This window comes from Lutra lutra, chromosome 1 (assembly GCF_902655055.1).
Source record: "Lutra lutra chromosome 1, mLutLut1.2, whole genome shotgun sequence".
NCBI classification, from domain to species: Eukaryota; Metazoa; Chordata; class Mammalia; order Carnivora; family Mustelidae; genus Lutra; species Lutra lutra.
The window spans coordinates 214,860,520-214,887,813 of NC_062278.1; the positions used below are offsets into that span (position 1 = coordinate 214,860,520).

At 43.0% G+C, this 27,294-nt stretch overlaps 1 protein-coding gene across 3 annotated transcripts; it reads left to right on the forward strand.

Moving 5' to 3' along the window:
- The first annotated feature begins 13,790 nt into the window (after nt 1-13,790).
- On the forward strand, nt 13,791-27,101 carry LOC125084326 (zinc finger protein 709-like). Of its 3 annotated transcripts, none has more exons than XM_047701513.1 (5): nt 13,812-13,928; nt 14,672-14,774; nt 24,316-24,442; nt 24,637-24,709; nt 25,108-27,101. In XM_047701513.1, the coding sequence occupies exons 2-5, from the start codon at nt 14,697-14,699 to the stop codon at nt 26,669-26,671; spliced, it is 1,842 nt and encodes a 613-aa protein (XP_047557469.1). In that variant the 5' UTR covers nt 13,812-13,928; nt 14,672-14,696; the 3' UTR covers nt 26,672-27,101. The 3 variants fall into 3 exon arrangements, with proteins under 3 accessions (XP_047557481.1, XP_047557469.1, XP_047557492.1); XM_047701536.1 differs by lacking the exon at nt 14,672-14,774 and adding an exon at nt 18,194-18,391 and having other exon boundaries at nt 13,848-13,928; nt 25,108-27,100; XM_047701525.1 differs by lacking the exon at nt 14,672-14,774 and having other exon boundaries at nt 13,791-13,928; nt 25,108-27,099.
- The last annotated feature ends 193 nt before the right edge of the window (nt 27,102-27,294 follow it).

The window sequence follows — 27,294 nt, forward strand, 5'->3', positions numbered from 1 at the left end:
ATATAAAGGATCATAAGAGATTACTATAATTAATATATGTCAACTAATTTGATAACCTACAAGTACTGGATAAATTCTTTTTTTTTTAAGATTTATTTATTTGACAGACAGAAATCACAAGTAGGCAGAGAGGCAGGCAGAGAGAGAGGAGGAAGCAGGCTCCCCGCTGAGCAGAGAGCCTGATGCGGGGCTCGATCCCAGGACCCTGGGATCATGACCTGAGCCGAAGGCAGAGGCTTTAACCCACTGAGCCACCCAGGCGCCCCAGTACTGGATAAATTCTTATAAATATATAACCTACCAAGACTGAATCATGAAATAGAAAATCAAAAGCTCAGTAATAAGTAAGGAAATTGAATCAGCAATCAAAAAATTCCCAACAAAGAAAAGCTCAGCACCAGATGGCTTCACTGGTGAATTCTACCAAACACTTAAAAAAAAAATTCAAACCAACACTTCTCAAATGCTTGCAACAAATCAGAGAGGAAGAAACACTTGCAAAACCATTTTACAAGGCCAGCATTACAATGATAACACAATCAGACAAGCACACTCCAAGAAAATTACAAGCCAATATCCCTGGGAAACATAGATGCAACACTTTTCTACGAAATACTAGGACATCAAATTCAACAGCACATTACAAGGCTTAGACAACATGATCAAGTTAGCTTTATCCCTGGGATGCAAGGATGGTTCAACTTCTGCAAATCCAAAAATGGGTTACACCAAATTAACAAAACGAAAGATAAAAGTCATATGATCATTTTGACAGGTGCAGAAGAGGCATTTGACAAAACCCAACATCCTTTAATGATAAAAAAACAAATTAGGTATAGAAAGAATGTACCTCAATACAATAAAAGCCATAAATGACAAATGCATGGTTAACATCATACTGAATGCAGAAAAGTTACTTCTTGCAGAACGATGGTACCCGGCAAGAAACTGCGGAGAGCATTAAGGAGAGGCATACATACCTATTTGTCCCCTATTTTATATTCAGTAACTCCCTACATTAGCAGGGGTAACTTGCTGAAATTTTCTGGAATCCCAATATAACTATCATTTGAACCCTAGTCTTATTTGCATAAAGGTTTCCGAATTAGTGCATTGAAGCAGATGGCAAAATTAATTCAGAATCTCTGTTGTAGAGGCCCCCAAATCCTTTGTCTTTTAAAGATTTTATTTATTCATTCAAGATGGAGAGAGGGTGCACGATCAGGAGGAGTGGCAGGCAGGGGGAGAGGGAGGGGGAGAAGCAAGCTCCCTGCTGAGCAAGGAACCCGATTCCAGGACCCTGGGATCATGACCTGAGCCAAAGGCAGACACTTAACTGATTGGGCCACCCAGGTGCCCCTGGTTTTTAAAGGGTTTAAACAGTGCCCTGTACTCTTTTTTTGTTGTGTAGATTCCTTTAGTATATTTTGGATTTCCAATTGGGTGAAATTGGAATTTTCTTCCTGTCCTTCCCTATTTTGAGTTGTTTTGTTTGGTTTGTTTTTGGTCACTGGATCAACTTCAGGGAAAGGAGTGTCCTCTCTACCTAGGTATTTATATATATATTTTTCCTTCAGTGAGCCTCAAATCAGTGCCATCAGGGACAGGAGACTTTCCTGTGACAAATGTTTTGCTTTATAGGATCTGAAGATCCCGGACTTAAGTCATCTTAAACGAATACCTTTGCTGTGCTGTGTGTGTTGGCCTCTGTGACCCTGAGGGTCAGAATCATTGCCACAGTCAGGCAGAGAAGCAGCCCCAGAGGTATTTCAGGATCCTGATGGGTCCTTTGGTATTTGGGGTCAGGACTCCGCCTGCACTCTAATGATCTGCCTTTCCCCTCTCTTCCCTTCTTCTTTTTAAATGACAGCTGTTTCAGGGGTGATCCCTTGATACACTCTCCTCTTGTATAGTCCTCTCCCCCAGCCCCGCCCCTGGGCTATCTCAGGGCCAACCCAGCCTTTATCGCAGTTTCATTCTAACACACAGATAAATCCCTGCAAACATATCAACCCAGGACCACTGTAAGGAGGGCCCCAATCCCATACTCCTGCTCTGAAAGGTCTAAGAATCCTAGAGCTACCACCTCTGGTCAGTTTGATTTAGAACTTAGGCTTTGTAGGGTCACTGGCACAGGGCAGCACAGCACACAACACGAGCTCCCGGGGACTGAGCAGCCCACAGTGCACGCCACCATCAGGCAGAGCAGGTGAGTAGGTCAGAGTAAAAGAAGGCAGACCCATGGGTGGTGGCTTCGTCTGGACATGCTGTTCACAGACGAGAGTTAACAGTCACCAGCTGATATGCGGTTCCGGTGTTAAGACTGACCCCTCCTCCCTGCCCCAACACACACAGCAAGTGGGGGGAGGAACTTGGTCACATATCAAGGGTGATCAGATATGGAGGGTATGGGGAGGATTCTGGATCAACGGACTTAGCAGCGTTCTTGCTAAAACCGGATTTTACAAGGAGCTACCCTGACAGACTTAGGAGAAGGTTCGGGAGCCTGACTCAAGTTTGGTCAAACAAAGAATCTTTGTCAGGGGTGGGGCCAGGGCAAGAATTCTGCACACAGGGGCTTGTGTGCTGGGAATCTGAAGCCAGTACCATATAAGGGCGTCTCCAGACTTTCTTGTCTGTTTGTCCAAGTGTGGAGATAAGGGAAAGAGGGAGAGGTGAGGGGTAAGCTGCCAGCAAACATCAAAAGATGTGGAGTCTGGCTGCTTGTTACAAGGACACGCATGGATAAGAAAAATATGCATTTGAAATGGCTTGGTTTCTATCTAAAGAAACACAAAAGCTAGCCGGAAGTTCATGAAATGATCAAGACGGTGGATTGGAAGATGGCTGAAGTTATAGCACTGGAGGGGAGTGGGATGTGTGGGCAGTGAGTTTTTTTTCTTTTTTTTTTTTTTTAAAGATTTATTTGACAGTCAGAGATCACAAGTAGGCAGAGAGGCAGACAGAGAGAGAGGAGGAAGCAGGCTCCCCACTGAGCAGAGAGCCAGATGTGGGGCTCAATCCCAGGACCCTGGGATCCCAACCCAAGCCAAAGGCAGAGGCTTAACCCACTGAGCCACCCAGGTGCCCCAGCAGTGAGCTTTTTTTTTTTTTTTTAAAGATTTTATTTATTTATTTATTTTGTCATAGAGAGAGAAGCGAGAGTGAGCACAGGCAGACAGAGTGGCAGGCAGAGGCAGAGGGAGAAGCAGGCTCGCTGCCAGGCAAGGAGCCCGATGTGGGACTCGATCCCAGGACGCTGGGATCATGACCTGAGCCAAAGGCAGCTGCTTAACCAACTGAGCCACCCAGGCGTCCCAGCAGTGAGCTTTCTTAAGTCAGACTTTCTAGCTCATGGTTTTACTTCAAATCAACAGAAGTTTGTATATACTAAGTTTTACTATTTAGCAATCTTTATTTAATTTTAACTTTTGTACATAGGAAACGATTCTCATATTTAATTCCTTTTTTAAAAAAGATTTTATTTTTAAGTAGTTTGTACCCAGTATAGGGCTGGAACCCACAACCTTGAGATTAAGAGTCTCGTGTTCCACGGATGGAGCCAGCCAAGTGTCCCAGATTTAATTCCTTTAAACACTAAGAGTTACAAAAGTGAAAACCATAGAAAATGAGTATTTTCAAATATTTTTCTAACTAGAAGGACATGTGGCATCATAGTTTGCCCTTCCAAGTTCAACACTGGGGGTATTTTCAGAAATAATGTTCTGATGCAATAGGGGCTTGAATTTAGCTCCTTAAATGGACTGGATTTTCAAGGACTTAATTAATAAGCTACAGGTACATTTTCTCATGTCAATTAAAATAGGAATTCACTTTCTTTATCCTTTTAAATGTCAGAGTCCTCTAGAGACATGCACATACAAGCACTGATGTAAAAATGAAAACATGTACCTGAAAACTGAATGTACCTGAAAACTGAAGCACGTTCATCTCAAATCTTGAAGTTCTCTTGCCTAAAAGGAACAAAAATTCTACTGAGTTCCATAGTTTTCTTACCTTACTGCCATTATCCCTCTCAACCAATTTACATTGGCAAGCCCAAGAAACAAAAAGTGCTATTTCTCCCACAGGGAATAAAATTACAAAGTACCAGGTTGCCTGTGTGGCTTAGTTGGTTAAGCATCCAACTCCTGATTTCGGCTCAGATCATGAGCTCGGGGTTGTGAGATGGAGCCCTGAGTCAGGCTCCACTTGAGTCGGCTTGGGATTCTCTCTCTCCCTCTGCACCTCTCCCACCTCCCTCCCTCTCTAAAAAAATTTTAAAAAAATTACAAAGTACTAAGGGAACTAGAACCAAAGGGCTTCAGTACTCAATCCATAAAGGAATCCAGAGAAAAGAAATGTAATCATTGCATTCAGCACGGAGGAGAGGCCTGCTTCTCATAGGACATTAGGAGAGCCACGTTGATATTGCTGAACACACTCTAGACTCTCCCAGTGGAGGGGTGTCTGGAGGCCCAGTGGGTTAAAGCCTCTGCCTTCGGCTCAGGTCATGATCCTGGGGTCCTGGGATCCTGCCCTGAATTGGGCTCTCTGCTCAGCAGGGAGTCTGCTTCCTCCTCTCTCTCTGCCTGCCTCTCTGCCTGCTTGTGATCTCTGTCAAATATATAAATAAAATTTTTTTTTTTAAATTGACTCTCCCAGTGGAGACAAAAGCCCTGGAGTTGGTAGATCCCCAAGAAAGTGGGGGAGGGGGGAAAGGGACACCTGAGCAGCCACAAGAATGAATCCTGGGAGCCCTGCACGCCCTCCCCTCCCTGGGGTGTAATGGAACCCCTCTCTCCCTAAGCCTTGCATTCTCACAAGCAGGGAAACCCTCAGCTGGATTCAGGTTTAGGCTGTTACCTAAATGAGCTCCCAAATTTGTGAACCCTAACCCAGACACGGAACTCCTGACTTTCACAGACTTTTTCAATCCAAATTACACTGAGTGCACCTGCACAGGGACGCAAAACTCCAAACTATGTCCAGACACAGGCACAAGGGTACCACAGTTGCCTCAGAAGGAAATTACCTCCCTTCACCTTTATGCACATGCATCCCCAGGCTCTTTTCAGGCTCTGTAGCTTCTCTTCATATAAAGCCTCCTTCTGTGGTGGGTATGAGCAGGTAGGACACCTGCAGAGGCTCTCAAGAAGAACCATCTGGGGTCTTGAAGGTATTTCCTGTTGCAGGCTCAGTGGGGCAGAGTGTGGGGAGCCTAGCTTGGGTCACTAGTCATAGCCTTCTGTTCCCAGTCACATAGCTTTGGATGTATTGATATTTTTTATTTTTATTTTTTTAAAAGATTAAAAAAAATTTATTTGACAGAGATCACAAGTAGGCAGAGAGGCAGGTGGGGAGCAGGCCCCCTGCTGAGCAGAGAGACCTATGCGGGGCTTGATCCCAGAGCCCTGAGATCATGACCTGAGTTGAAGGCAGAGGCTCAAACCACTGAGCCACCCAGGCACTCTGTATATTTATATTTTTAATGACACAAACCCAGGATATGAAGAATCTAGGAAAGTAACACACACCCAATGTTTATGTAGAAAAGGTGGAAGAAAATTGTAGTTCAACAAGAAAATCCACAAGTATTTATTACTTTCAGAAATAATGATAGTAAATAATTATTTCCATGGCAAGAAATTGTCTAGAATCAACCACTGAATACACTAAATGGTGGAATTACATTGGAAATTGCTCCCCTTCACGCTCACACGCACGCGCACACACACACACTTACCTAAGAATATTACTACACCTTCTCGGGGATTAGAAAAATGATAAATTTTAACACATGCCATGTGATATTAGAATTTTTCTCTTTCTCTTTGGAAATATTTAATACTGTGTTTCTCAATCTATCGATTAAATACATTTACATTTGAAAACTGGAAACTAAAAATGAATAAATTTTATCAAGGTGACAAACCTAGGCATGGGCAGTGCTGGCTGGAGAGATCACCCAGGAAACTTTCAAGAGGAACCTCCCCAGAAAGGACTTCCCACTGGATGTCCGTGCCCAGGAAAAGATCCTGGGAGGAGAGGCACAGGATTTCATAAAAACGTAGTTCCACGTGGTTATTCTCTGCTTGCCTCTCATGTAAAATATCCAGACAAAAATTATAAACGTTTAAAATGAGCCATTCATTGACTGTGTGAAAACGATAAATAGTTAAAATACTGAGCTGTGTGAACTGCACCGCGGAGGACAAATGGTTGATATTGATGCTGTAAACTGAAGAGGGGAAGCTGGCGTCGGGGCAGGCGGGGCGGGACTGGGAAACAAGCATTCATTGCCAGTCCAAGGAAAGGATAGGCTGAGGGACAGGGTCGTGGATTGGACCCTCTGCTTCCCAAACATCGGGAACACTCAGGAGAAACGGGTGCCCCTCGACAGAAAGGAGGGACTGGGGCCCCGGACCACAGCACCTCCCGCGCACGAACCCCGGAGACCGAGTCACGACTGTCCCCTGACGACCCTCCCTCCCCGTGGTCACCGCACGATTAGGGGAGACGCGGCCGCGCGCAGGGACGGGACAGGACGCCGAGGTCCCCGCTGCCCGCCCAGCCCGCACGCCGCGCGCCGCAGGGGACTGAGGTCCCGCTCCGCAGACTCGGGGGCTCCCGCGGGAGGTTGGGTCCCCGCCACCGCCCGTCGCCAGCCCCTCCGCCCCTTCCTGGCACACCCGGCTCCTCACACTCACCATTTCCCGGCTTCTCGGTCCGCCGGCGTCGTCCCTACGGCTCCCGCACCCGGTGCAGCTCTCCGCGCTATAGACGCGGCAGCAGAGCCAACTGGGACAGCTAAGCGCAGGTGAGACTTCACCGCCAGCAACAGCACGAGAGTCCACGTGGCTGCGGAGAGTTGCCACACCCACCGGCCCCGGCTGCGCCCCTGATTGGACAGCTCGCAAGGACCCGCCCCTCCGCTCCTGAGTGACAACAGGGCAGGAGGTCGGATCTCTCAGGCACAGGGGTCTCTGCTGGGGGTGGGGAACCGGCCCCCTCCTTGGACGTTCGCTTTTAGACAACACCTGGTCCAGGACCTGGAGGGACAGTGGCGTCTTCCTGCAGCTCCTTCTAAACGTGGGGACGCAGATGTGCGCAGGGAGTTCCAGAGTCCGTTCCAGGGGAAGGACGCCCTCGTTCAAAGCAAGAGGGGCGCCTGACCAGGCTAGACCAGGCCAGGCCAGACGGGAACTAGATGGTGTTCTGGGGTTGGCATGAGACTGAGAAATCAATGTCAGAACTGGAATAAATGCCTAATTTTGAGATCACTTCCACGTTACCAAATGTCACTTTCTTCTCTGATTGACATGATTACCAACTATTTGCTCTCCGTGATGTATTTCGAACAGACTTCAATGTTTTAATTGGGCAGGACAACATTCAGTATCCTGTATGAAATCCATGTGACTCTTCTGTAAGTATATTTCCTGGGCACAAACATCCTATGGGAAGTCTTTTGGTAGAATTTCCTCTTTGAAACTTTCCTGGGGGAATCTGTCCTGTTAGAACTGCCCCACACGGGGTTTGCCACCTTGAAAAGATGTGCTAATTTATTTATCTTTTTCCAATAGGGATAAAATTTATTTAATTGATAGAGCTTGAGAGAAAGTATGAAATGAGAAAGCGGTGAATTTCAGAAAAAAACAAGATATTCTAATATTACATTCCATTTGTTAAGGATTTTGATTTCACTTTCTCTTCTCCTGAGAGTGTCTTGTAAGTTTCTGAGACCTATTATTTAATTCTGGGTGATTTCAAATCTGCTTAGATTTGCAGAGTGAAAGTATTCAAGCAGGACTAATTATTTGCAAAACAATGTCTTGCCATGAAAAATAATTGATATCTTTCCCCAAAAGGAGTAGATATTTGATGTTTTCTGGTTGAACTAGTAAATGTACATTACAGTTTCTTTAGTCCTTTCCACAAAAACACTGAGTTTGAGTGACTTTGTTCAAACACTTGGTTTGTGTTGTTTAAAACATAGTATATAATGGTTGTGTTGTTTAGAACATAGAATATAAGCAACTCCAGTGGGACATAGACCCCTGTGGTCAATGACTGAGTAAGGCTGTTTGAATCACTGCTTTCAATTCCCAAGAGAGAATTGCTAGCTTAGAGGATAACTCAGTTTGTAGTTTTGTGGGAATTGCCATGTTGTTTTTCATACCATCAACATGATTTTATATTCTCAACAATAGTGTAACAAGGGTTCCAAAAGGTATTTTAGTCTCCCTGATAGTGTCCTTTAAGAATGAAAGTTATAGGGGCACCTGGGTGGCTCAGTGGGTTAAAGCCTCTGCCTTCCCCTCAGGTCATGATCCCAGGGTCCTGGGATCGAGCCCCGCATCGGGCTCTCTGCTCAGCAGCGAGCCTGCTTCCTTCTCTCTCTCTGCTTGCCTCTCTGCCTTCTTGTGATCTCTGTCAAATAAATAAATCTTTAAAAAAAGAATGAAAGTCATTAGTTTAATGAGGTCCAAATTTGATAAAGCTCATTTCCTTTCCATTCTTGCTCTTGGTGTGTTAGCTACCAATTCTTTGCCAAATACAAGTTCAGAATTGTTTCCTATATTTTATGTAAATGTGTTATAATTTACTCTTATGTTTAGGTCTTTATCCTTTCTTTTAAATTATTGTATGTGGTGTCCTGTAAGGATAAAATCTCTTTCCTTTGCATATAGCTATCCAGTTGACCGAGCACAAATTTATGAAAAGAATATTCTTTTTTTTTCTTTGTTAGAGAGGGAGTGACAGGGAGGAGGGGCAGAGGGAGAAGGAGTGAAAGAATCTTAATCAGGCTCCACGCCTAGCACAGAGCCCGACACAGGGTCGAACTCACAACCCTGAGATCATGACGTGAGCTGAAATCAGGAGTCAGACACTAAATTGATTAAGCCACCCAGGCACCCTTGAAAAGAATATTCTTGTCCTATTCTTAGTACCCCCCCCCAAATCAGTTGACTACAGATATGTGGGTTTATTTCTCAAATATTTTTTAAAAGATTTTATTAATTTATTTGAGAGAGAGAGAACTTGGGGAAGTGGAGAGGGAGAGGGAGAAACAGACTCCCCACTGAACAGGGAGGCTGATATGGGGCTCAATCCCAGGACCCTGAGATCAGGAACCGAGCTGAAGGCAGAAACTTAAACAACTAAACCATCCAGGCACCCCTATTTCTCAAATCTTAATCTACCGTCAGTACCACATTCTTTCTCTTTTAAAAAAGATTTTATTTATTTGACAGAGAGAGAGCACAAGTAGGGGGAGTAGCAGGCAGAAGGAGAGGGAAGAAGCAGGCTCCCCAGTGAGCAGAGAGCCTGATGTGGGTCTTAATCCCAGGGCCCTAGGATCATGACCTTAGCCAAAGGCAGACTTTGATTGAATGATTGAGCCACCCGGGTGCCCCAGTACCACATTCTCTTGATTACTACTGCATATTACAAAGTTGTGAAATCAAGAAATGTTAGTCCTGGGGCGCCTGGGTGGCTCAGTGGGTTAAGCCGCTGCCTTCATCTCAGGTCATGGTCTCAGAGTCCTGGGATCGAGCCCCGCATCAGGCTCTCTGCTCAGCAGGGAGCCTGCTTCCTCCTCTCTCTCTGCCTGCCTCTCTGCCTGCTTGTGATCTCTCTGTCAAATAAAGAAATAAAATCTTAAAAAAAAAAAAAAAGAAATGTTAGTCCTACCACTTTGTTTTTCTTTTTCAAGAGTACTTTGGCTATTCTGGTTCCCTTGCGATTCCATATAATTTAAAAAGCCATCTTGCCAATTTATATAAGGGGAGATAAGCTGGGATCATGATAGGTATTGTGCTGAGTCTCTAAATCATTTAGGGGGCTAGCACTATTTCAACAATATTAAGTTTTCTGATTCATTTTCCCATTTATTTACACATTTATTAATTTCTTTTGCTCATGTTTTAGTTTTCTGAATATTCATTTTGGACTTCTTTTGCTAAATTATCCCTAAGTATTTTATTCCTTTTGATTTCATTGTAAATGCATTTATTAATTTTATTATCAGACTATTCTTTTTAAAAAAGATTTTATTTATTTGAGAGAGTGAGCACAAGCAGGGGGAGTGGCAGAGGGAGAGGGAGCAGCAGGGAGCTGAGAGGTGGCTAGATCCCGGGACTCTGGGATCATGACCAGAGCTGAAGGCAGACACCTAGCCAACTGAACCACCCAGGTGTCCCCAGACTATTCCTTACGAGTGTATAAAAATACAGTTGTGGGGCACCTGGGTGGCTCAGTCAGCTAAGCGTCTGACTCTTGATTTCCACTCAGGTCATTGTCTCAGGGTCATGGGATTGAGCCCCAAGTCAGGCTCTGCACTGGGAGCCTGTGTGGGATTACTCTCCCTCTTTCTGCCCCTTCCTTCTGCTCTCTCTCTCTCAAAAAAATTTTTTTTTTAAAATTTTTATACCTTGATCTTGGATTCAACCAATTTGCTAAATTCAATTATCAGGGTTTTTTTTTTTTAAAGATTTCATTTTTATGTAATCTCTACACCCAATATGGGGCTTGAACTTACAACCCAAGATCAAGAGTCCCATGCTCAACCAAACTGAACCAGCTAGGCACCCCTCAATTATAAGTTTTAGGAGGGTTGTTTTTTTTTTAGTGGATTTTTTAGAATTTTCTGGAAACAAGATACCTCAGTGGGGAGGTGGTATAGTTTTACATCCTAACCAACCTTAATGCATTTTGTTTCCTTTTCCTGCATAATAGTTTTAGCTAAAATAGATGGTGCATCCGGAATATAAATGGAAAGAGCAGATATCTTTGCTTTGTTCCTTACTTCAGGGTACTGCATCCAGCTTTTCACAACCAAAAACAATACTAGTTTGGGTTTTCCATAGATGCTCTTTTTTTTTTTTTTAAGATTTTATTTATTTATTTATTTGACAGAGAGAGACACAGTGAGAGAGGGAACACAAGCAGGGGTGTGGGAGAGGGAGAAACAGGCTTCTTGCAGGGCAGGGAGCCGATGTGGGGCTCGATCCCAGGACCCTGGGATCATGACCTGAGCAGAAGGCAGACGCTTAACGACTAAGCCACCCAGGTTCCCTCCATAGATGCTCTTAATGAGCTTAGTTAATTTCCTTTTACACCTGATATGCTGAGTGGTTTAATCACACAAGCATATTGAATTTTGTCACTTATTTTCTCTGAGGCAACTGAGATCTTGCTATTTTGTTTCTTACTGTATTGATGTCCTTCTCATTATTACATTAACAGATTTTGAGATATTAACCCAAGCTTTCATCCCTGGATTGCATCCTACTTAGTCATGGTATAGAATATTATGTATTGCTGGATAAGGTTTGTGGGTTCACAAAATGAGCGTGAAGTGTTCTCTCCATTCTCATTTGTTTCTACTTATACTCTTCTGGGAGGAATGTAACTCCATGCTGCCATTGTGGAAAATAGGAAAATAGTATGGCAGTTGTTTTTTTTTTTAATATACAGATTATTATCACATGATCCAGCAATCCCACTTCTGAGTGTATACCCAAAAGAATTCAAAACATGGTCTCAAACATATTTGTCCACCTGTGTTTGCAAGAGCATTATTTACAGTAGCCATAAGGTAGAAGCAACCCAAGTGTCCATCAGAGATGAGTGGGTAAACAAAATATGGTATACACATACAGCAAAATACTGATCAGCTTTTTTTAAAAAAGATTTTATTTATTTATTTATTTATTTATTTGACAGAGAGAGATCACAAGCAGTCAGAGAGGCAGGCAGAGAGAGAGGAGGAAGCAGGCTCCCTGCTGAGCAGAGAGCCCGATGCGGGGCTCGATCCCAGGACCTTGAGACCACGACCTGAGCCGAAGGCAGAGGCTTAACCCACTGAGCCACCCAGGCGCCCCACTAATCAGCTTTAAAAGAAATGAAATTCTGACACATGCTACACCACGGGTGACCCTTGAGGACATAAGTGAAACAAGCCAGTCAAAAAAAGACAAAAACTGTATGATTCCACTTACATGAAGTGCCTGGAGTAATCAAATTCACAGAGACAGAGAGAAGAATAGTGGTTCTCAGGGGTTAGGGTCCCAGGGCAGTGGGGATTTGTTGTTTAATATGTATAGAGTCTCAGTTTTGCAGGATGAAAACAGTTCTGCAGACTGGTTTCACAGTCAGTGTGGCTCACACTACTGAACTCTACACTTAAAAATGGGTAAGATTATTTATAGAATGTGTATATTACCACCATGAGAAGTAAAATGTTTAAGAGAATGAACACACAACCCATAGAACGAAAGAAAATTTTGCAAATAATATAACTGAAAAGTACTTGTATCAAAATATAGAGGGACACCTGGGTGGCTCAATTAATTGAGCATCTACCTCTTGATTACAGCTCAGGTCATGATCTCAAGGTCATGAGATCGAGCCCCATGTCAGGCTTCACACTTGGCATGGAGTCTGCTTAGGATTCTCTCTTTCCCTCTTCTTCTGCCCTCCCTCCCCCACTTGCATGTATTCTGGAAAACAATATGGAGGTTCCTCAAAAATTAAAAAGAGAACTACCATACAATCCAGGAGTCACACTACTGAGTATTTACCCCAAAATACAAAAACACTAATTCAAAGGAATACATGCACCTCTATGTTTATGCAGCATTATTTATAATAGTGAAACTCTGGAAGCAGTCCAAGTGTCCATCAATAAACGAATTGATAAAGAAGTGGTATCTATCTATCTATCTAATGGAATATTACTCAGCCATAAAAAAGAATGAGCTCTTGCCATTTACAACAACATAGATGGAACTAGAGAGTATAATGCTAAGTGAAATAAGTCAGTCAGAGAAAGACAAATACCATATGATTTCATTTATATGTGGAATTTAAGAAACAAAACAAACAAGCAAAGGAAAAAGAGAGAAAGACGAACCAAGAAGCAGACTCTTTAGTATGAAGAACAAATTGATGGTTACCAGAGGGGAGATGGGTGAGGGCATGGGGGAAACAGGGGATGGGGATAAAAGAGTACATTTATCATGATGAAAAATAACATAAAGTAAAATGATAAAAAAAAATGCTCCCCCCATAGTTCCTCAAATAAGTGGAAAATGCTTTAAGAGTTTTGCAATCCAATCTCTTAAGCATATTAATACTTTCAAACAACATCCTATATTTATGTAACCTTTTCTTGTTTCTTGTTATTTGAGTCCAAACAGTAATCGAATTACCGTATAGGTTTTATAACTTTTATCTAGCACAATTCTCTCAGGATACATTCAAACAGTGATCTAACGTAAATGTCTTTTCAGTGTAAAAAGTATACCAGAGAATTTAGTCAATACAGTTTACAACTTGTGATGGTTTTAGAAAAGTTCCTGCACCCACCTGGGCCTGGGGTTCCAACTTCCCACCACAGCCTGGTGCTTGGTAGGCAATAGGATTTTTTGGACGGGGGGGGGGGGGGGGGGGGCAATAGGATTTTTAAACTGTGAAGTAAGGATGGGGAAGTGTCGCGTGGAAGACCCAACGCTTTCATATAATCAAAATGGAGCCAGGTGACTCCTAAGGTTCCGTATTTGTGAAGAAGGGTCAAGTTCCACGACTACGGTCCGCATTACCCTCCAAAGTAAAAATCCCGGGAGAGAACGAGTTTCCACCGCGGTTCCCCAGACATCTCCCCTCTGGCCAGCTGTCACTCCCGAGGGAGGGGGTGGGTGGGCCTCGCCACCTGTCCAATCAGGGGAGACGTCAGGGCAGGTGGGCGGGGCGATGCTCCGCAGTCACTCCGCGGGAGGTTCTGGCTCCCGCCATTGTTGGGATCGGGGGTCCTTGTCCTCAGAGCTTCCAGGTCGCCCTTCCCGGGTTTCTGTCTTTCTTAGACCTGTACCTTCCCCGAAATCGTAAGCAGAACGCCGGGAGACCCCGGAAAGCTAGAGATGGTGAGTGTGCCGGCCGGGGCTTCCAGACCGGGGGGCGGAGTACCGGGTGGAACAGCCCGGAGACGGCGTCGGGCGCGAGCTGGCCTCCCTGAGGAGAACTCTGAAGTCTGTGACTCGAGTCGGTCCGTGGCGCCGCTCGGACCTCAGTCTCCTCCCGCGCGCGGCCTGGGCCCGCAGCCGGGACCCCGGCGTCCTGTCCCGTCCCTGCGCCCGGCAACTTCCGCCCTGTGGACGGCTCTGCTCCCGCAGCTCCGCGTCTCCCCACATTGTGCGGTGACCCCCGGTGACCGGGGACGATCGTGACTGGCTCCCTGGAGTTCGTGCTCGGGAGGTGCCATGGTCTGTGGGGTCTTCAGCCCTTCCTTTCTTTTCAGAGGGGACCTCGTTTCTCCTGAGTTTCCCAAAATTGCGGGAAATCCACGATCCTGTCGCGGCACCCGCACCCCCCTCCACCCCACGCCCAGCTCTCCCTAGGACTGGCAGTCGTTGCGTAAATTTCCAGATCCCTCCTGGCCCACTTACCATTTCCAATTCACAGCGTCACTAGGAACTAGCTATTCGTCCTTCATGGTGCATTTCAAACAGACCGAGTATTTCCAATTATTTATCATTTTTTCCTGCTCTTAGTGGATGGCGCTTTTAAACGGGTTTAGTTTTTGTTCCTGGATATTTTACGGAAGAGAAAAATAGCTAATAATGACCTGGAACAACGTTGTATGAAATCCTTGTGCCCCTCCTTCCAGGGTCGTTCTTAGGCACAGTGATCCTATGGGAAGTCCTTCGGCTGGAGGTTCCTCTTTGAAACTTTCCTGGGTGACCTGTCCTGTCAGCACGGTCCTTCCTTCGGTTTGTCACTTTTTTTTTTTTTTTTTTAAATTTGACAGAGAGAGAGAGAGAGAACACAAGCAGGCGGAGCAGTAGGCAGAGGGAGAAGCAGGCTCCCCCGCCGAGCCGGGAGCCCGATGTGGGGCTGGGTCCCAGGACCCCGGGATCATCCCGAGCCAAAGGCAGATGTTTAACTGTCTGAGCCACCCAGGTGCCCCTCAGTTTGTCACCTTTAAACGATTTATTCAATGAACTTTAGTCTCAGATTTTTCAATGAATAAAAGTTTATTTAATCCATACATCGTGAAAAACTAAAATATTTCCAAAGAGTCAGGAAAGGGGTGAGTTCAGGAAAAAAAATTCTAGTGTTACCCTGCAGGTATTATTATTTTTTACTTTTTTCCTCCCTTGAGTATGTTACTGATACTCTGAGGTCTGTTCTCTAATTTGGAATGAGTTCAAATGGATTTCCAAGGCTTAGACTTGCAGACCTATAGTGTTCAACTATTATTAGTAGTTTATAAAACAAGTTGTTCTGTTAATAATTAACATCTTATTATTTATTTATTTTTGTGACTGCAGTCCATACTTGTGAGGTTTCTTATTGAGCCAGTAAAGTGCTCTACATTTTTTTTTTCTCTTCCTTTCCACATAAACACTGGTTTGAGTGATTTGCTGGATTGTTCAGACATTGAGTTTATGTCATTAAAGATATCACTGGTGGTGCAAAGCAATGTCAGTGGCAGGCAGAGTCCTCAGGACGGTGTCTCTAAGCTCTGACCCCCTTGAGCCTTCAAGGGGAAGTACATAATGCCCAGTTTTTCTTCCCGGATCACCTCCCCTGCATGTGTGTGAAGTTCCCAGGGTTCATTCCGGTGGCTGCTCACGTGTCTGTTATCATTCCTTCCATATACTGACCCATTCCAGGGCTTCTGTCTCCACCAGGAGAGTCTAGAATTTGGATTTTTTTTTTTTTAAGTAAGCTCTACGCCCAAGGTGGGGTTTGAGCTCACCATCCCAAGATCAGGAGTCACATACTCTACCCACTGAGTCAGCCAGGTGCTCCTAGAATGTGAAACTTTCTGAATGTGGCTTTCCTTCTGTCCCGTGGGAAGCAGGCCGCTCATATGTGCGGATCCTTATATTTCTTTACTTTGGGTTCCTTTAGTGATTAAATAGTACAGCCCTTTGGCTCTAGTTTCTTTAAGCACTTGGGCTCTGGAATTGTGAGTTGATTGAGAGATAGAGTGGGAAAGCAAGAAAATTGTGGAACTAGATAGAATTTGTGTTCTCTATAGACAGGAGAACTTCAAGACGTGAGAGGCACTCAGTTAGGTTTTCTTAAGGTCATTTTTCATTTTTGGATCAGTTAGAGCATGTCCATGCCCCTAGAGAATAGTGACATTCAACAGGCTAAAGCAATTGAATTCCTATTTTAATTGATGTAAGAAAAACTGCCCAAAGCTTAGGTAAATATTTGAAAACCCAGTGCATGTAAGGTGCTCAACTCAAACCCCTAATGTAAGTAATATGCTACTTATTCCTGAAAAATAGCCTGCATGTGATGTAGGGGATGGACAGACTGGGGTGCCCCATGTCCTGCTAGTTAGACATCTGAAAATTTTCATAAACCATACAAATGGTTTACATTTTTGTAACCTCTAGTGTTTAAAGGAATTATATCTTAAAATGATTTCCTGTATACAAAGTTAAAATGAAACCAAGACTGTTAAATACTATAATATACATAAATTCATATATATATATACATACGTATATATATATATACACATACATACGTATATATACATATATATACATATATATACATATATATATACATATATATACATATATATACATATATATATATACATATTTATTTATTTATTTAAAGATTTTATTTATTCCGGAGAGAGAGGGAGAGGGAGAGGGAAGGAGTGGAGGGAGAGGGACAAACCAGCTTCACACTGAGCACAGAACCTGATATGGGGCTAGAGCTAAGGACCATGAGATCATGATCTGAGCCAAAAACCAAGAGTCAGATGCTCAAGTGACTGAGCCACCCAGGCGCCCCAAGTTTATATATATATTTACAATAAATTGGGGCGCCTGGGTGGCTTAGTGGGTTAAGCCTCTGCCTTCAGCTCAGGTCATGATCCCAGGGTCCTAGGATTGAGCCCTGCATCAGGCTCCCTGCTTCCTCCTCTCTCTCTCTGCCTGTCGCTCTGCCTACTTGTGATCTCTCTCTCTGTCAAAAAAAAAAAAAAAAATCTTTAGAAAATAAAATAAAATAAATTTGTAAGATAGGGAGTGTAACTTAAGAAAATCACCGTGAACCTATCTGAGTTCCTTCCAGCACTATTAAGCCCAGCCACCCCCAAATACAGAGTTTTGATCATTTCTTGAGCCTCCTATATCCAAGAAGCAGTTGCAAGTGTATATTATTCTTTTTTTTTTAAAAGATTTTATTTATTTATTTGACAGAGAGATCACAAGGAGGCAGAGAGGCAGGCAGAGAGAGAGGAGGAAGCAGGCTCCCTGCTGAGCAGAGAGCCCGATGAGGGGCTCGATCCCAGGACTCCCAGATCATGACCTGAGCCGAAGGCAGCGGCTTAACCCACTGAGCCACCCAGGCGCCCCGCAAGTGTATATTATTCTTACTGATGTTTGTCCTTGTCACTTACAACTTGTCTTCACAAAAATGAGACCTCTTGCACTGTACCCTCTAACAGTAGTTCATATGGCCCCTTGAAGGATCGAAACCATATACAAAACCTGTTCAGTGAAGGGTTGATTATTCCCAGTGCTTCTCCTTTGGTGAAAAGCTGATTTTGACTTATTTTATCTGGAACAACTAAATGACACCTCACAGTGGATTGCCACAACTGTGTAACTCTAACTGTGGTCACACCCAGTGGACCTCTATACCCAGTCCCCAACTTCAGGGAAATTATTGATTCAACCAATCAACAACAGGGTAAATACCCTGCTGTCCCAGACTGGGTGGGGTCTGTTCAGGTCAGTGCTTTTCTCAAAAGCCTCGCAGCAGGCAGTGGCCTTCATCTTGAAGTACACCTTTCCTGGGTTATCCTCATGGATCTTCAACAGTTTTGCCCTCCCAAACAGTCATCTGAACTGCATTCGGGCTTCTCCAAGAACACAGGTGCCCCATTAATGATCTCCTCCCCTGAGGACATACTAGGGAGACAAACATTGAGAAAAGGAGCTAGCAAAATGTGGATGGGGCATTGTCATGCATAAATGTGAGGCCTGGTCAACCTTGTTATTTTACTAAAAATTGTTTGATAATGTGACACCTCCCCTCTCTAACATCTCGAGGAAATAGCTGTTCTCCCAGCAGCACTCACATCTACTGTGTTCCAGAGGAAACATTTCTTGTTTACAAATTTTACTTGAACCCATTTATGCTATTACAGTGGGTACCAGTACCTCAAAAGGCTGGAGATTCTTGAAACTGCCATTGAATTGGCACTGGTAGTGTCCACAGACTTCTTCACTTGAGTGCTTCCTTGACCTCCTTTCATGCCTCCTGGAGTTACCCATGATGGCCTTGAAAAAGGCTGCTCTTTGACCAGCTTGAGACATGGGGCAAACCGTGGATTTGGGATAGCCAGGTACAGGAGAGCATGGCCCTCTTTTGCAGTCTTTTGCAAGATGCCATGGTGTTGGAGGAAGTCCCCCCTTTCCCAGACCCCGGGCTCTCTGGGGAGCTCCATAGGAGTATCTGAGTGCAAAGCAATGGGAGTTCATAGACTTTAGGTATGACATCACCACATTTGTACATAATGGAGTTTAGGCAGAACTGCTGCTTCTTATGTCTGAATTGGATCAGACCAGAGGGTCATCACAGCTTACCGTACATCAGTCAGTGATCTTAGCACCAGTTGACGGTTGACACCATCTTCACCTGTTCACTAGTCTGGAGTGACTCTCTGAGTTGCCCTGCTGGGGTGAAAGAACTCTAGGAATCCTATGTCTCCACTATCCCCAATATAAATAAAAGTAACACTTGTCTATATGTATATTAAGGCCAGAACACAAGGCCTTGCCAGGAGCCATGTAATCGATGTCTAAGTCCAGATGTTACTGATAGTAACAAAGGCACTCATTTCACTTCTCAAAATACACTGTGCTGGGCACTCTTATAGGCATTCACTGGAAGTTTCTCCTCTCTTCCAAGTCTCAGGGTGCAGACTTCATAAAGCATCATAATGGCTTACTGAAGTAAGTTGAAATACATTGAATGAAAGATGGTCTGCCTCACATGGATCAGTTATCAGGTGTGAATATTAATGTGTCTCTTTTTCTTTTCCTAGTAGACTTTTTTTTTAAGAGAAGTTAGGTTTACAGAAAATTTTTTTATTTTATTTTTTTTTAAGATTTTATTTATTTATTTGACAGAGAGAAATCACAAGTAGGCAGAGAGGCAGGCAGAGAGAGAGGAGGAAGCAGGCTCCCTGCTGAGCAGAAAGCCCGATGTGGGGCTCGAACCCAGGACCTGGGATCATGACCTGCGCCGAAGGCAGCGGCTTAACCCACTGAGCCACCCAGGCGCCCCAGGTTTACAGAAAATTTAATCGGAAAGTACAGAGACTTCCCATAAAACCCCTCTGCCTGGACACAGATTGTCCTATATTTTATATCTTGTATTGTTGTAATACATTTGTTACATTTGTTGAACCAACTTTAGTGCATGAAGTCCATATATTAAGGTTGACTCTGTGTTGTATAATCTCAGGACCTCAACTAATGTGAAATGACTTGTCTCTGTCATTTTTTTTCAAGATTTTATTTATTTGACACAGAGATCACAAGTAGGCAGAGCAGCAGCAGGTAGGGGTGGGGGAAGCAGGCTCCCTGCTGAGCAGAGAGCCCGACATGGGGCTCGATCCCAGGACCCTGAGATCATGATCCAGGCCAGAGGCAGAGGCTTAACCCACTGAGCCACCCAGGCACCCCTGTCTGTTATTTTTGTATTCTATAGAATACTTTCACTCTCTTGAAAATCTCCTGTTCTCTACCTGGTCATTCACCCCTTCCTCCCACCCCAAAGCCCAAGTAACCAAAGATCTTTTGATGCCTTTTAACTTTCTCTTTTCTGGGAAATGCTCTATGATTGGAATCATAGTGTGTAGCCTTGTTATATAGTTTTCTTTCACTTAGAATATGACTTTTAACTGTCCTCTTGTCTTTTTGTTTGATAACCTGATTTCTCTCGTCACTGTAAAATATTTCATCCAGTGGATATACCAGTGATATTTTTTTTTATCAGCTCACCTATTGAAATTATCTTGGTTCCATGTAAGTCATGACAAGTGTCCATAAAGCTCCTGTAAACATTCACATGTAGGATTTTTATGAACATAAGTTTTAAATTCATTTGTGTACATTTGTAACACGTAATTGCTGCATAGTATGGCAAATGTAGGCTTAGTGTTAAAAAACTGCCTTTCTTCCAATGTAGGTTTACCATTTTCCGTTTCCACCAGCAATGAAGTTGGTTTGATGTTCTCATGATATTTAGCCATTGTAATAAGCAACTGGTGATACCTCATTGTTCTTTTTTAAATTTTTATTTTTAAAAATTTTTTTTAAAGATTTTTATTTATTTATTTGACAGACAGAGATCACAAGTAGGCAGAGAGGCAGGCAGAGAGAGGAAGAAAAGCAGGCTCCCTGCTGAGCAGAGAGCCCGATGTGCGACTCGATCCCAGGACCCTGGGATCATGACCCGAGCCAAAGGCAGAGGCTTTAACCCACTGAGCCACCCAGGTGCCCCTCTCATTGTTCTTTTTATGTGCAACTTCCTAATGAGATATGATTTTGAAATTGTTTTCATGTGCTTATTTGCTGTCTATATATCACTGATGAGGGATGTGTTTAGATATTTTCCCATCTTCATTTGGATTGTTTCCTTTTATTGCCTTTTAAGAATATTTTGCTTGTGTTCAATACCAGTCCTTTATCAGATAAGTGATTTTGAAAGATTTTCTGCCAGACTATGGCTTGTGTTTTCATTCTGTTAACTTCTGTTTCACTGAGTAGTTTTTCACTGTAATGAAATGTTTGTTGTTGTGTTTTTCAGAAAATTAGTCACCAAACACCACATCACCAGGATTTTCAACTGTCTTATCTTTCAGGAGTGTTGAAATTAACAATTTATACTAAGATCTATGATCAAATTTGAGTTAACTTTTGTGAAAGGTATAAAGTCTGTAGATTTAAAAAAAATTTTTTGCATGTGGATGTCTAGTTCTTTTGGCATTATTTCTTGGAAAAACTGTTTCCATTGAGTTACCTTTGGTTCTTTGTCAAAGATGAGTTCACTGTATTTGTGTAGATCTGTAGGAAAGCAATTGCCTTTCTATATTAACTTCATATAATTTTTCTAAAGATTTTATTCATTCATTTGAGAGAGAGAGAGAGAGAGAGAGCGTGCACAAACTGGGCGAGTGGCAGGCCAAGGGAGAGGGAGAAGCAGGCCCCCACTGAGCAAGGAGATGGATACAGGGCTTGATCCCAGGACCCTGGGATCATGACCTGAGCCAAAGGCAGACATTTAATCAACTGAGTCACTCAGGCACCCCAACTTTTTACATATTTATTATTTTTTTAAGTAGGCCCCATGCCCAATGTGCGGCTTGAACTCACGACCTAAGATTAAGTGTTGTACACTCTATTAACTGAGTCAGCCAGGCACCCAAATATTCACTTTCTTTAAAAAAGATTTTATTTATTTATTTGAGAGAGATAATGCACACGTGAGAGAGCAAAAGTGGGGGGAGATGCAGAGGGAAAGGGAGAAGCAGACTTCCTGCTGAGCAGGTGACCTGATGCGGAGCTTGATCTCAGGATGCTGGGATCCCAACCTAGGCTGAAGGCAGACACCTGACCAACTGAGCCACCTGGGTGCCCCTTAACTTTTAAAATTATTTTTAAAAAAGATTTTTTTATTTTTAAAAAAGATTTTATTGGGACGCCTGGGTGGCTCAGTTGGTTAAGCAGCTGCCTTCGGCTCAGGTCATGATCCCAGCGTCCTGGGATCGAGTCCTACATCGGGCTCCTTGCTCGGCAGGGAGCCTGTTTCTCCCTCTGCCTCTGCCTGCCATTCTGTCTGCCTGTGCTCGCTCCCTCTCCCTCTCTCTCTCTGACAAATGAATAAAAAAAATCTTAAAAAAAAATAAAAAATAAAAAAGATTTTATTTATTCATTTGACAGAGAGATCACAAGCAGGCAGAGAGGCAGGCAGAGACAGAGAGGGAAGCAGGCTCCCCGCTGAGCAGAGAGCCTCTGCGACAGGCAGAGGCTTAACCTACTGAGCCACCCAGGCGCCCTGATTTATTTATTTTAGAGAGAGAGAGAGTGCAAGCAAGGGGAGGGGAAGGGCAGAGGGAGAAAAGCAGGCTCCCTGCTGGGAGTGGAGCCCCATGGGCCTGATCCCGTGACCCAAAAGTTGGACAGATGCTCATTCAACTGAGCCACCCAGGCTCCCTTAGCTTTTTATCTTTTATTTTTGCTCTTGGTTTGTGGGGTTTTCTTTGTTATTTGGAATTTTTTTCATTTTCTCAATTGATAATCTTTTTTTTTTTTAAAGATTTTATTTATTTATTTGACAGAGAGAGAGACAGCGAGAAAGGGAACACAAGCAGGGAGAGTGGGAGAGGGAGAAGCAAGCTTCCTGCTGAACAGGGAGCCTGATGTGGGGCTCGATCCCCAGGACCCTGGAATCATGACCTGAGCCGAAGGCAGATGCTTAATGACTGAGCCACCCAGGTGCCCCTCAATTGACAATCTTGTCATGGTACAAAGACAGTTTTATTTCTTGCTTCCCCAAATGTTTACCTTTCATTTTTTGTTATTTACCTTTTATTGCCCTTGTCTGAGTGTATTAGTTAAGAATTCCAGTATAATGTCATTTAAGTGTAGTGAGAGGGGACATTCTTGCCTTCACCCTGAGGTTACCAGAAAGCATGTTGTTTTTTTCCCCAAATTGTGCACTTACATTAAATAAGATCCCAGTTGATGTAGAGGTACATGGGGCCAGTGGGGAGGCATTCTTTTACCTCAGTGATTTGCTGTCAGTCTTTTTAGTGGGCCCTTGTCCCTGGGCTTGCCCTACTATAATATAATGAGAAAGAAGTATGGTAAGTGTCCTCAGTTCCTAGCAAAATCCTCTTGAATCCCTTTAAATTACTTGAATATTAATTGTGAATGAGTGTGTTTTGTCTAATGAGGCACCTCTTGGCCACTTTCTAGGTAGCTTTTTTTCTTTTTTTTAAAGATTTTATTTATTTATTTGTCAGGGACAGAGGGAGAGAGAGCGAGCGAGCACAGGCAGACAGAGAGGCAGGCAGAGGCAGAGGGAGAAGCAGGTTCCCTGCCCAGCAAGGAGCCCGATGTGGGACTCGATCCCAGGACGCTGGGATCATGACCTGAGCCGAAGGCAGCCGCTTAACCAACTGAGCCACCCAGGCGTCCCTCTAGGTAGCTTTTATCATGGGGTTTTGGATACCTGAAATAGCAAGTTGTTTTTTTTTTTTTAATATTATTTGAGAGGGAGAGAGAGAGAGAGAGAGAGTGAGTGAGCAGAGGAAAGAGCAGATGGAGAGGGAGAAGCAGACTCCACGCTGAGCAGAGAGCCTGAGTGGGGCTAGAGCCTGGGACCCTGGGATTATGACCTGAGCCGGAAGCAGACACCCAACCAGCTGAGCCACCCAGGTGCCCCCTAAAATAGCAAGCTTTGATTAAATGTTTAGAATGTTGAGCTGTAGCTCCCAGCTCCTGGGTATAGGACAGGAACTGGAAATTGGGTTAATTACCAGTGGCCAGTGATTTAATAAATTGTGCCCATGTAATGAAACCTCCATCAAAATTCTTAAAGATGGAATTCTGACAGTTTGTGCAAGGGTGAGTCCACCCAGGTGCTGGGAGGTTGGTGTGTCCATGGTGAGGGAGGAGCTCTGCACACCCTGTTTTCCATTCCCCTTACCCATACCACTGCCTTAACTTGTCCTATGCATTGCAGCTTTTCTCTGTTCCTGGGTTATATGCTTTACAGTAAACTGGTAATGGTAAATAAAGCATTTTGCTAAGTTTCTCAAAATCATTTCAGTAAATTAACAGATAAGACAGAGTGTAGCGGAAATCTGTGAATTTGTAATTGGCTACTGAAATAGTAAACTTGGCTCCCCATTTGTAGTTGGTATCACAGGTAGGGGCAGTGTGTGGGACTGACTTCTTAAACTATGAATCTGACTTAAATTCTGGGTAGTTTAGATTAGAACTGAATTGTTGGACACCTGTTTGGTGACATAGAATTGGAGAAGTGGCTGTGGAACAAATACCACATATTTGGTGTTAGAGTGAGAAAACCCTATCATCCTTACAATGTCCCACCTTTGGAACAGGAAGGAAAGAAATACCCTTGCCCCTCAGGTCACTTAGGCTCTGGAAGTCATATGTAAACTGCTTATAAATTGAGTATAAGTCTTCAGTGGTCTGTCTTACCCATCCTATATACATATATGGGATTATTCAGGACTCAGTGGCCTTTGAGGATGTGACTGTGAAGTTCACCATGGAGGAGTGGGCTCTCTTGGATCCCTCCCAGAAGAAACTCTATAGAGATGTGATGCAGGAAACCTTCAGGAACCTGGCCTCAATAGGTAGGATGATGACATTCTTACTTGCTAAATCAATTAGAGATTCAGTGTAACTTGCTCATCGGGGCTATTTTAGGGGAGAAAAATGGGATGGGAATATTTTCATTAATAAACCTGCTGTGGTCACAACTCATCATGGACCTAGAATCCTAACAATTTTTCTATAAATTTTTATAATTTATACTGCTTTTTTCTAGTTTGCAGTTCAGAGGAAAAATGGGATATCCAGGACAGTGAAGATCAGAATGAAAATCATGGGACAGATCTAAGGTGAGTAGCATTCACACGAGAAAACAGAGTTTCATTAGAGAATCTAGAGATGTCATGAAATTTTAAAAACAAGCAAATAAATCACCCCACCTTTAAATTCATTGATCCTTAAGATATTTCGCCAAAAGTTTTTTTTCCTCACATGTAACTGAGATGTACAGTTTCTGAAAAATGGTGTATCTGAAAACTGCATGTAGAAATACCATTTATGAATATTACTGTTTTGATAATACTTAAGATAGAGGCCTGTTGAAAAGCTCTCAGTATGTTCATTTTCAAACAATCAAAATATGCAGAAAACCAAATTTTCCTTCAAGATGGTACAAAAGTCACTGTCATAATTAATAAATATAAGATCATTAATAACCTATTAACAATATGCTTCTCATATTTTACAGCAGTCAAATGGTAGAAAGACTCCGTAAAAGCAAAGAATGTAGTCAGTATGAAGAAATCTTCAGCCAGATTCCATATCATAATCAGAAGAAGAAAAGTCCTACCAGAATAAAACTACGTAAATGTACTTTGTGTGGACAAGTGTTCATGTGTTATTCATCCTTTAACAAGCACTTGAGATCTCACACTGGACACAAACCATATGAGTATCAGGAATGTGAAGAGAAGCCCTATAAATGTAAGGAATGTGGGAAATCCTTCAAGCATCGGCAATCCATCCGAATGCATGAAAGGACACACACTGGACAGAGGCCCTATGAATGTAAACACTGCGGGAAAGCTTTCATTTGTCGCAATTACTTTCAAATTCATGAAAGGGCACACAGTGGGGAAAAGCCCTACAAGTGTACAAAATGTGGCAAAACCTTCAGTTATTCAAGTAACTTACGTAAACATGAAAGGACTCATATTGGAGAGAAACCTAGTGAATGTCAGCAATGTGGTAAAGCTTTCCGTTGTCTCAGGTCCTTTCGAATACATGAAAGGATACACAGTGCAAAAAAGCCCAAGGAATGTACAAAATGTGGTAAAACCTTCAGTTATTCAAGTAATTTACGTAAACACGAGAGAAGTCATAATGGGGAGAAACACTATGAATGTAAGGAAAGTGGGAAAGCCTTTCATCCTCTTACCAAATTTCGAAGATACATGATCAAGCAAAGTGGAGATGGACTTTATAAATGTAAAGAGTGTGGGAAAGCCTTCAGGTGTCCCAAAAACTGTCGTAGTCATGAAATGACACACAGTGGAGTGAAGCCCTATGAATGTAAGGAATGTGGTAAAGCTTTCAGTTCTCCCAGGTCCCTTGGAAAACACAGAAGAATTCATACTTCAGGAAAGCCTCATGAATGTAAGGAATGTGGTAAAGCTTTCCGTTATCCCAGTTCCCTTCGAAATCATGAAAGAACTCATACTGGGGAGAAACCTTATAAGTGTAAGGAATGTGGGAAAGCTTTTAGTTGTCCCAATTACTTTCGAATTCATGAAAGAACTCACACCGGAGTCAAACCATATGAATGTAAGCAATGTGGAAAAGCTTTCAGTTGTCCCCAGTCCTTTCGAATACATGAAAAGACACATAGTGCAGAAAAACCCTATGAATGTACAAAATGCGGTAAAATCTTCAGATATTCAAGTAACTTACGCAAACATGAGAGATCGCATACTGATGATAAACGCTATGAATGTAAACTATGTGGTAAGGCCTTCAGCAGTCACTATTATGTTCAAAAACATGAAAGAACTCACACTGGAGAAAAGCCTTATGAATGTAAGGAATGTGGGAAAGGCTTCATTTTTCGGTCAGGTGTTCGATCACACATGGTGATCCACACTGGAGATGGACCTTATAAATGTAAGAAATGTAAGAAAGCATTTATTTCTCCCAGTTCGTTACAAACACATGAAAGAACTCACACTGGAGAGAAACCTTATCGATGTAAAATTTGTTGTAAAGCCTTCAGTCTTATTCATTCTTTACAAAATCATGAAAGAACTCATATGTGAGACAAAGTCTATGGAAATAAGGAATGTAAGAAAGCTGTCATTTGTTGCTTAGTCTTTCATGCACACTGGAGAGAAATTATAGAAACGTATGGAATGTAGAAAAGCCTTCAGTTGTCCTGTTTCCTTCAGAACTTACCAGAAAAGTCAATAGAGAGAATTCCATTGATGGTAAACAATGTAGGAAATCTTCACTTGTCCCACGACACTGAAAATCATGTTAGATTATTCCCTGGATTCATACTATAGACTAAAAAATAAAAACTTTTTACAGATATTTTAAAGGTAGTGTAAAAATTATATGGGAAAGAAAGAAGGAATATGGGTAAACTTTGTGAACATGAATTTATGGAGAATACTTATGAAAATTCACAACATTAAAGAAATATTATAAATGTTATACACATATGGTCTTTATCAGATTTTCATTCTTTTTTTTTTTAAAAGATTTTATTTATTTATTTGTCAGAGAGAGAGAGCTCAAGCAGGCAGAGTGGCAGGCAGAGGCAGAGAGAGAAGCAGGTTCCCCGCTGAGCAAGGAGCCCGATGTTGGACTTGATTCCAGGACCTTGGGATCATGACCTGAGCCGAAGACAGCGGCTTAACCAACTGAGTCACCCAGGCAG